General features: G+C 29.3%; 1 protein-coding gene across 1 annotated transcript; it reads left to right on the top strand.

Annotated features, from left to right (window-relative positions):
- The first annotated feature begins 7,706 nt into the window (after positions 1–7,706).
- LOC136981396 (uncharacterized) lies at positions 7,707–10,134 on the top strand. The gene is made up of 5 exons (XM_067277710.1): positions 7,707–7,789; positions 8,039–8,213; positions 8,256–8,399; positions 8,457–8,831; positions 9,014–10,134. Exons 1-5 carry the CDS (start codon positions 7,778–7,780, stop codon positions 10,132–10,134), a joined length of 1,827 nt encoding a protein of 608 aa, XP_067133811.1. The 5' UTR covers positions 7,707–7,777.
- The last annotated feature ends 902 nt before the right edge of the window (positions 10,135–11,036 follow it).

The following is an 11,036-nucleotide window of genomic DNA, read 5'->3' as shown; positions in this document are numbered from 1 at the left end:
ATTTCCTATAAAATGAATCTAATTCTTTTTCTTATAAATAAAATCATTTGACATAAAAATGAAATTTAGTTAAAATAATAATATAAATATTAAATTTACTAATTCACTTACGCTAATAAATCAGCATATAAATTTAAATATTAAAGTATTGATGCCATTTTGCCTGTATTTTAGGTTAATTAAATTGTACGTGTACGCTTACCAGGGGACGGTTGTTGCTAAAAAGGATAATCCTATGGAATTTGTTTTCTAAAGATTGATTGGTAACAGCAGTGACGATAACAATAAAAAAAATGAATGTAATTGTTTAAAAATTGTATTTAAAGTATCATTATATTATTAAGTTTATGGTTGCAAATTATATATTTACATAATATTGTAAGTAATAGTAGAAATCGGGTTTAATGGGCGTAATGCCCATTCGGTTAAAAGGAAAAAGGTTGTAAATTAAAACAATTAAGAAGGATAACATTGTTTTAGTTGTTGAAATGCATACTGGAGTTTTAATTGTTAAATAAATATTGGTCAGTATATGATAAGTCTGTTGTTAATTGAGTTTACGAAGCTCTATGTATAGCTTTATAGTATATAAAGCTATATATATAAAATAGTAAAAGAAAATTTAAATATAGATCAGAGTTTGCTAAAATATAGAAAATTTTAAATTTTATAAACTTAATGTTGATTTGTATTATTATTTACATAAAACAAAATATTATTATTAATTTTGTTTCTTTTATAAATGATAATGGTGAAACAATGTGGTAATATTATTCATTATCATATTGTTTCTTATATGTTTCATACATATCAATATGTTTCATATTTGTTGCACAGACAGGAAAGTTCTTGACTGGACAACATTGATTTTTTATACGAAATTCAATGTTCTATTCAACAATTCTTTACAAAATAAATTTCTATTTTTTACTAGATATAAAATGTGTCAGCGCCAGTGACATTTATGACGTGAAAGCAATTTTTCTGTTTGAAGATCAACATCTTCCATATAATATGATCAGAAATAATATAAAAAGTTAAAATCGTATCTTACATGTGCGTTTATCAACACACCAAGTTATTATTTACAAATCTCATTATTTTATGCCTTTGTTTAGTTAAAATGTTCAGCTAACTTTACGTCACGAATTTTTATAATTTACGACCTTATTTTGTCCTATATCATAAAAATTCATTTAAATGATTTATTAAATATAATAATTTTTCTAATATTCAGATAATACATAAAAAATAACTGTAGGATTTATGGTAAATACTTATGCCGTGATATTTATATGATATTTTTTTTAAATATATTTCAAACTCACGTAAACAATAACAAGTATATTTTTCATCATAAAATAACATCACTTATAGAAATATGACTATAAAATTCATCAATAATTAATATTTGAAAGCAGCTTCCCTAAAAACAGGAGAAGAAGAACTGTTTTTTTTTTTTTTCTTATTGTGACATTTGAGAGTAAATGTAGCATAAGTTCTAGACAGTGAAATATTTATATCACCTGTGGTGTTTAAAAATATATTTGAAAAATGTTTGACGTTAAACTTTAAAAAAACAAACAAAAAACATGTAGAGAACAGTTTTGAAATACTGCAAGTTACTTGATTATATGATTATATATATACACAATAGGATATTAGTACGGGTAAATCCATCTAAATAGAGATATTTTTCCACGTACAATAAGGAAATATGATGCACGACGTGTTTATTGTATAAATCACAATTATATTACATCGAACAATAAGAAATGAAATAGAAAATATATAAACTATTAATGAATATTTTTGGTCTTCAGAATTAAGTAATCTTTTCGACTGGTTTTGGGCTATCAGCTTTAAAACTTTCGAACGTTTTGTAAAAAGACAAATTTAAAATACAAAAAATAGAAAAGATGTAAAATATACCCACGCATTTTAAATAAGTATCTAAACGTTATCTGTGTCCAAAATATTTATGCTATATATCGTTACGTTACTTAAATATTATTTAAACTTTATTAAGTTACGTTACTTACTTGCTTCAACTTCTTTAATTAATAGAGTTAAATGTTATTAATTCATCTTTTATCTTATAATATCAGCACCAATTTTTGTTAATTTCCATTAACAAGAACTATGTAAACTTTCTCCTTATTTAATTAAATAAACTTTTCTTTACCATATTATTTTCCATTTTATCATAATGCTGAAATTTTAAAACAATTCAAATTTTATTTAGGATTTACAGAAAAGTATACATAATAATTAATAATATAAATTAATTAAATCCATACATAATTTAATATAAATGAGAATATTTCTCTAAAACGAGAACTCTTAACCTTTCTTGTTTCATGGATTCCTGGTGAAGATCACAGACCTCTTCTCCGAATCATATTTTTAAATGCATAAAATAAAATTACGAAAGAAATTAGTTATATAAATACATATATTGAAATAAAAATTAATATGATATGGTAAGAGAAATGAAAGTTTTATGATTCTTATAAACTAAGATTGATTTGTAACATTTCAATAAAGATAAATTATGCAATGTCATGCAGACACTATATAAATATTTAATAATTTAAAATAACAGTTGAAAGGTGTTTTGAATGAATTATACTTTCCACGATGTTAAAACATTCTCTCCTCAACCTATGGGTTGGTGAGTAGCGTATTGATTTCTCAATATTTTCAGCTTTCCATAGCACCAACTGTTTGATACAGAATAGGATGTCTTTTCCTTGCCATCATCATGCGATCTATTCTATGTCTTTCTCTTCCTGGTTTCCTTAAAATCACCTCAAAGTATGGTGTAACAGTATGAATGTCTGAAAGGTTGCCCTACTATATTTTTCAGTCTCTTTTTAATTGTTCCTATTAGTTTATAATTTCCTTTACTCTTCCCAATATCTCTCTCCATTATTCATTTTCACTGTCCAAAATATTCTCATCATTCAAAGCCATCATCATATTTTGAAAAAGTACATAGATTTGATATTTCTATGATTAAAACATAATACCAGTATCTCGTATATTCATAACATAATCTATATTTGTTGATAAATACCTTCTTTCAATGTTAATTTATTATTATAAATATTGAGAAAATAAATCGTATAGATTAAAATATAAAATTTAACTTATTTTCTTATTTTCTTTTCGAAATAATCCATTTGATTACAATTTATAAACCTTCTTACAAAAGCAAAAAATCACTATAAAATGCTTAATTTGAAACTATATTTTACGATATTACAAAAATTAAAAATATATATATAAAAAATATATCTTTTAAAATACTTTAAAACTATTTTATTATAAATAAATAAACGAAGTTTGCTTAATATGTATGATGCAAATACAAATAAATAAATAAATCAAAATAACGAAACTTGAGCCATTATTGGAAGTATGTAAATTTGTTGTTCATGTTCTTAATATTTACATCAGGTATATTGAGGATATTTGTAGTTGTCATATTCGTTAAATTCAATTATAAATTTTCAATTATTCAAGAATTTCAATTATTTAGAAACAAAATTAAGCAATTAGATATTCCTAGTTTCAATAGAAAATGTAATAAATTTTCTCTCAGAAAACTAATTGTTTGATAATTCGATAGAATTGCAATTATATCACACAAATATTTTCTATTTCCTCTTAATTTAAAGTTACACAATTTCACTTAAATAATTTTATTGTAGAGACGATTCCTTTTAAATTTTCTATTAATATTATATAACCATATTTGCAAATTTTCAGTGTTTTCCATACGTTTCTATATATTACTTATTCTATATTATCACGGATATTCATTTAAAATTAAAATGCTTTTACCCTCTCTTATTTTCAAGTTTACAGACGTTGTTTGGATAAATTTCATATTTAAAACTTGTAAACATTATTTTAAAATGAATAATAAAAAATTTAATGTTGCAATTTATAACTAAAATGTCAAGCTACATGCATAACACTTAACTAAAATATATTTTTATACTTAAATGACATTTAAATTATTCTAAGGATGTGTTATTCGTGTTTTATATAAAATTTATAAAAGAGTACGAACGAAAAGCTATTTAAAATTAACCCAGCATTTTAATGTTTCCAGAAAATCTCATTTTCTCTAGTCTAATACTTTTTGAAACGTTCGCATAAAGAAAAACACACCTTTACTAAATCTTAAAAATATAAAATATTTCTAAATTCAATTGTCAAAATAATTTCAAAAATAATACTTAGTTGTGTTTACCGTACATAACTTTAGAAGTAAAGAGAACATTTAGAATAAATACGATGAACCATCATCTTATTTATCATCATGAGTTAAAGGTTATGGTATGTCCTATAAATGAGTATTTGTAGCGGATACCCTTTAACATTTCCTTCTCTGTCGATATTACCTGCTCTACTCAGAAGCCGCAAGACACGAATAAAGCAGCTTATATTCGAGCCAAGATATTGTAATATATTATCTTGAAGGATCGTTTAAAAATAAAATGCTTGAAGCAAATCTATAAACTTTAAAACAAAATATAAATTCGGATTTATAAGACTTTTCCTTTGGTATATAATATAAAAACTCGTACAAATTAATAATTGAAAGTTATAGTTAAATATCGACAAAATTCATTAATTATTTTTATAGTAAGCCTACTTAAATTTATTAAAATTATAAACACGCTATAAGCACTAAAAGATTTTAATTTAGCTTAATTTATTTATTATACTATAAACTTTAAATAACAATTATACTTCTAATTCTTACGTTGTTACTTATTACTATTTAATATGCAAATATTTAAGATATGTTAAAGTGCCAAAATTTATAAACAAAACTATAAAACTGATAATCATTAAAATCTGCGTTTTCTTTTACAAAAGTTAATCTTGGTTAACAATTAATAATTTTAAGAAATGTTCGTCATTAAAATAGTGCTTAAACAGGACTTTTTAAGTCAGTCAAGAAGTTACGTAAAAGTTCATTAATCAAATTTTTATTTAACTGTCAAAAATTTTCTGCATAAGTATACACGAAAACAATTGTTCAAATGATAGATTTGACCCTTTACGAAGAGTTAATGATGTTTGAAGGTGAATTCTGCTATTAAATGCCACTGAACATTTAATAATGATAGAATATCATGTTTAACTTAAAGTTATTCAGAGTTTAAAGCAAAAAAAAAAAATATATATATATATATATATATTTTTCTGCAATTAAAATGATTTCACTGGAAAGAAGTAATTTAATTTTTATTTCAATTTTATTTCAATTTCTATATAATTTACAAAGTGGAAATTATAGTACTTTATTGATAATTCTGAATATATAAAGCGTATATTTTAATATCTTATTCAGTGAATATTTTACGACTTGAACTTTAATATTCGCGAATAAAAGAAAAGCAAAAATTTAATTTCTAGTTACGCGTAATTCGCTAAAATTTTAAATTATATGTATATTTTTTTTAACACTTGGTTATTTTTTCCAACAATTCTTTTTAACTTTTCACGGTTAACAAGTTTTTGTAACTAGCAACGCCCGGATATTAATCAAAACTCTCAGAATCCATCAGTGGCCATTCGGTTTACTGCAACAAAAGGTTATCAAATGAGGCAGAAAAATGAATCAGAATAGATTCGATCCCTGACCTATAAGCAGTAATCCGACGCCCATTGCTTGTAGTTATCTGATTATAGTGACTAGTCTATTTATTATATTATACGAAATAGATAAAATTTCCTTGAAGCTCTTTTAAATTAGCTTTCTCATTAAGCATACGTTCCGGTTAGACTTACTCAAATATTCTTTTTAAAAGTTGTCAGTCGTGTTTTTAATTATTATATAATGTCAAAAGCGTGTAATAAAAGATATTTCTTCGATAAAAAAAAAAAAAAATAGAAAATTCCCTAAGATACAAGTAAAAACTCCATACAGTAATTGTTTATCGAGAAAATATTCTTTAATTATCCGGTAATGTCTTCAAACCATTAATTAATGTTTAAGTAACAAAAATTTTAATTTAAAGAAAGATTTCTAAGTATTAGCTACTTTATAAATTGTATATTAAGCTTATTATTAAATATCAAAAGTTAATTTTATTATGAAAAAGCTGCCAGATATTTTATGTATAAAATTAGTTATAGTGTCATCACACGCAACGTGTTAAAAATATGATTGACAAATATGTTACTTAACATTTAATTAATTATGTACAGGTAAAATTATTTAATAAATTAGATACGTGTTTGTAAGTTTTAATTATATAAATGTAATTTTAAGAGAAAGTAAATTATTAGCAAAAACGTGAATAGTTTCTTGTTTATGTGAAGCAGTTGATTCAAGGCTGGACATTTCAGTTTTAATCACGTATTCACATATATGCGTCATACATTCGTGAATAAAATTTAAAATTTTACTAACTTCTATAAATTAAAATTCTTCTTATTACATTTAATATTTTTTATTTAAATAATATATCGAAAATACTATTTATTTATTGCAAAATTAAAGCAAATATGTCGGTTTACGTTTTCCTTGATATCGTGTGAATATATGATCCAGAAGTAAAATTTTGAAAATGTGACTTTAGAATTACATTGTTTAACATAATTGTCAGAAATATGTTGCTAGATTTTTGTATAAATAAATCTTGCTGCATTAAATATTGTCTTATATTTAAGAGAACAATTAATGCAATTATATATATATATATATATATGTGTGTGTGTGTGTGTGTGTGTGTGTGTGTGTGTGTGTGTACAGTATACAGTAGATATGTATGAGAGAAAGATGCATAAATTATGCTTTCTTTAAAAAGTCATGTATTTTTAGCGTTATTTACTTTTAAAACAATGTTTAATATTTAAACAATAAGACAAGCTCTTTATTTTGGAATATAAATTTACATTTTTTCTTGCAAAAGTTTTATAACTGATTAAACTAATCTGAATTGTGCCTTCAGAGGGTTCAATGCCTCGATTTCCCTTTACTTTTTACTTGTGCCTACGAGTATTGATCATAAAGCATCGAATATTCAAATTTTAGTGAATCGAATAGACGTAAAGGAAAGTGAAAATCTAAATTATAATGCAAAATTTACTTTTAAAATTAAAAATATTTATTTCGTGAAACTATATATATTATATAAAAATTATTTATATTTAAGAATTTTAAGCAATTTTTTAATTATTCGCTCTTCTTTCATACTAGAAAATAATTTTTTCTTTTTAAATATTAAAAAATTAATGAATAAAAATCTTTAATAAATTCATAGCCACTTATGTATCTAATGAAAATGATATAAAAATGGTTTAAGTGTTAAGTAAACTGGCTAAAATTTTCTCATATATTTTCTATAAATGTCTGAAGAATTGTTTGAAAATATCTCACGATTTTATTATTGAAATCGTGAGGATTTTTTGAAAAATAAATACTTAAGGTATTTAACGAAAGTTTCCTTATGATGTTTATGACATTTTGCCTGGGATGTCAAACGTTCTGGTTTTGAGATTCTTAGATTCGATAAGAAAAACAATGCAACGAGATAACGAAAGCATTCATAATTGAAAAAGAAATTCTTTGAAAACTCCAGAAGCGGTAAATTTTTCTATTAAACATAAATCGTCGTGACTAAGCAAATCTACTGTTATGTTCTTAAAATTTAAGGGAAATTTGTTTATGATTCTTTCTGGATATAGGTTATATATATATATATAAATCCCAGTTGTTCTTCTATATCCATATTCAAAAACAGGAAGCATGAAACTACTGGTAAGAAGCTTTCTTATATCAATACATACTTTTGTACATTATATATTTTAATAAATATTTAAATTATTTATATCTGTAAAACAATTAAATAACTGAATCTAAATCACAGGATATTATTTGATAAATAGTAGTAGCATTAGTTTGTAAAAATTAAATCTGTTATTTTATTTATATATTTAGTTATATTAATTAGTATTTTACTAATGTTTAAAAACAATCAAACTTTTGTTAATGTTAAACAATTTTTAGATACTTTTCGTATGTATACCGGTGATATTAGCGCATAAAGAAGTTTTCAGCCATGCTCATGCAAGTGGAAAAGGTGCTGGTTTTGGAGTAGGATTTAGTGGAGAAAAAGAAGGTTTAGATGACCACGTTCAAGGAAGAATTGCGGGCGGAAAAATTCTTATAGTTGGAGTTAGAGGTGGAAGAGGAATTGGTGGAGGACATGGTGGTGGAATAGGAGGTGGAAAAGGAACTGGTGGCGGTGGTTTCGATGGTGGAGTTGGAGGAGGACATGGAGGCGGAATTGGAGGTGGACATGGCGGTATTGGTGGAGGAACCGGAGGTGGACATGGCGGTATTGGTGGAGGAATTGGTGGCGGAAAAGGTGGTGGACTCGGAGGTGGACATGGAGGAGGCATAATTGGAATTGGAGGTGGAAAAGGTACTGGTGGAATTAGAGGTGGAAGAGGAATTGGCGATGGTTTCGGTGGTGGAATCGGAGGAGGACGTGGAGGAGGAATTGGAGGTGGACATGGTAGCGGAATTGGTGGCGGAATTGGCGGTGGAATAAGAGGTGGAAAAGGAGGCATTGGCGGTGGACATGGTGGTATTGGTGGCGGAATAGGAGGTGGAAAAGGCGGTGGACTTGGAGGAGGACATGGTGGAGGCATTGATGGAGGAATTGGGGGCGGACATGATGGTATTGGTGGTGGAATTGGAGGCGGAAAAGGTAGCGGGCTCGGAGGCGGACGTGGTGGTGGAATTGGTGGCGGAATTGGTGGCGGAATTGGAGGCGGTAAAGGAGGTGGATTTGGAGGTGGACGTGGTGGAAGCATTGGCGGTGGACATGGTGGTATTGGTGGGGAATTGAAGGCGGAAAAGGTGGTGGAATCGGAGGTGGACATGGTGGAGGAATTGGAGGCGGTAAAGGAGGTGGACTTGGAGGTGGACATGGGGGTATTGGTGGCGGAATTGGAGGAATAGGTGATGGATTTGGAGGCGGACGTGGTGGAAGCATCGGTGGTGGCGGAATTGGAGGTGGAAAAGGTGGCGGATTCGGAGGTGGATACGGTGGTGGAATTGGTGGCGGAATTGGAGGAGGTAAAGGAGGTGGACTCGGAGGAGGACGTGGTGGAAACATTGGCGGTGGACATGGTGGTATTGGTGGCGGAATTGGAGGTGGTATTGATGGAGGAATTGAAGGCGGAAAAGGTGGTGGAATCGGAGGTGGACATGGTGGAGGAATTGGAGGCGGTAAAGGAGGTGGACTTGGAGGTGGACATGGTGGTATTGGTGGCGGAATTGGAGGAATAGGTGATGGATTTGGAGGCGGACGTGGTGGAGGCATCGGTGGTGATGGAATTGGAGGTGGAAAAGGTGGCGGACTTGGAGGCGGACGTGGTGGAAACATTGGCGGTGGACATGGTGGTATTGGTGGAGGAATTGGAGGCGGTAAAGGTGGCGGACTCGGAGGTGGACATGGTGGCGGAATTGGAGGCGGAACAGGAGGAATTGGAGGTGGTATTGATGGAGGAATTGGAGGCGGAAAAGGTGGTGGACTCGGAGGTGGACATGGTGGAGGAATTGGAGGCGGTAAAGGAGGTGGACTTGGAGGTGGACATGGTGGTATTGGTGGCGGAATTGGAGGAATAGGTGATGGATTTGGAGGCGGACGTGGTGGAGGCATCGGTGGTGATGGAATTGGAGGTGGAAAAGGTGGCGGACTTGGAGGCGGACGTGGTGGAAACATTGGCGGTGGACATGGTGGTATTGGTGGAGGAATTGGAGGCGGTAAAGGTAGCGGACTCGGAGGTGGACATGGTGGCGGAATTGGAGGCGGAACAGGAGGAATTGGAGGTGGTATTGATGGAGGAATAGGTGGCGGAAAAGGTGATGGACTCGGAGGTGGAATTGGTGGAGGAATTGGCGGTGGAAAAGGTGGCGGAATCGGCGGTGGAAAAGGTGGCGGAATCGGAGGAGGTAGCGGTGGTGGTTTCGGAAGTGGAGGAGGAGGTGGGTTTGGAGGTGGATTCGGTGGTGGATTTGGTGGCGGGTTTGGAGGCGGTTATGGAGGCGGCTTTGGAGGTGGAGCTGGTGGAATTAAAAAAAAACCTTGGTAACATTAAAATATAATTTTAAATTAAAATGACATAGTTCATTATATACGTTCATAAATGAAATATAATTTGTATTACGTAAAAATAAAATTTTACACTATTTTAATATATTATTTTAAATGCAGTCACAATAGAACTTAATGATGTGTTTCAAGTTGCCATCGTTTCACATTGTATATGTTTTATTATTATAAATAAATATTTAAATATGTCGACGTGATAATTATTTTTGTTTTTAAAATGTTCTGCATATATTTTCTCTTTAAAATTAATACATCATCATAATTATAAATACAAACTTCATACTAATTGAATTATCTCAGAGGATCACAAGGCCATTTGTTTCAGGATCACATTTATGAGGCATCACAAGCATTTATTACAAATCAGTAGTGTATCCATATCCACAATTTGAAAATATGGATGTTGCTTAAGGCAGATTCAGAGATACCAAGGCACGTATCCCTTATTTTAATGAATGTTACTCAATTATCTTAGCTACATGACTTTTATATCATTCTTTTTTCATTAACTTTTTAAAATTATTGAATAGGTGATGAAAAATAAATAATTGCATAATTTTGAATTGATAGATTGATTATAAATTACACAAATGAATTTGTAATTTATACTCAGTTTGATTCCAAAAGAAGGAATAGAAAAAGATATAAAAGTATTGCATTTCTTATTTTCACTAGAAATTATCGAAATTACAGTTATTTTAAATTCATATGTTATCATCTTTAATTTGTGCTCTACTGTTTTCCATACTTGTCGACATTGTGTTTCCAAGAAATATTGGTTTAAATTTTCTGAAATTTTTTTTTTTTTTTTTTTTTTTTGTATAGGATTCCTTTCTGCCATTCAAGTTATTCGATATGCGTTATTATATTTACCCTATCTAT

The sequence above is a fragment of the Centruroides vittatus genome, unplaced genomic scaffold, assembly GCF_030686945.1.
Source record: "Centruroides vittatus isolate TY-2023 unplaced genomic scaffold, ASM3068694v2 contig_754, whole genome shotgun sequence".
Taxonomy (NCBI): Eukaryota; Metazoa; Arthropoda; class Arachnida; order Scorpiones; family Buthidae; genus Centruroides; species Centruroides vittatus.
Note: the sequence above shows the minus strand (reverse complement) of the source record. Positions and strands in the feature narration are given on the sequence as shown.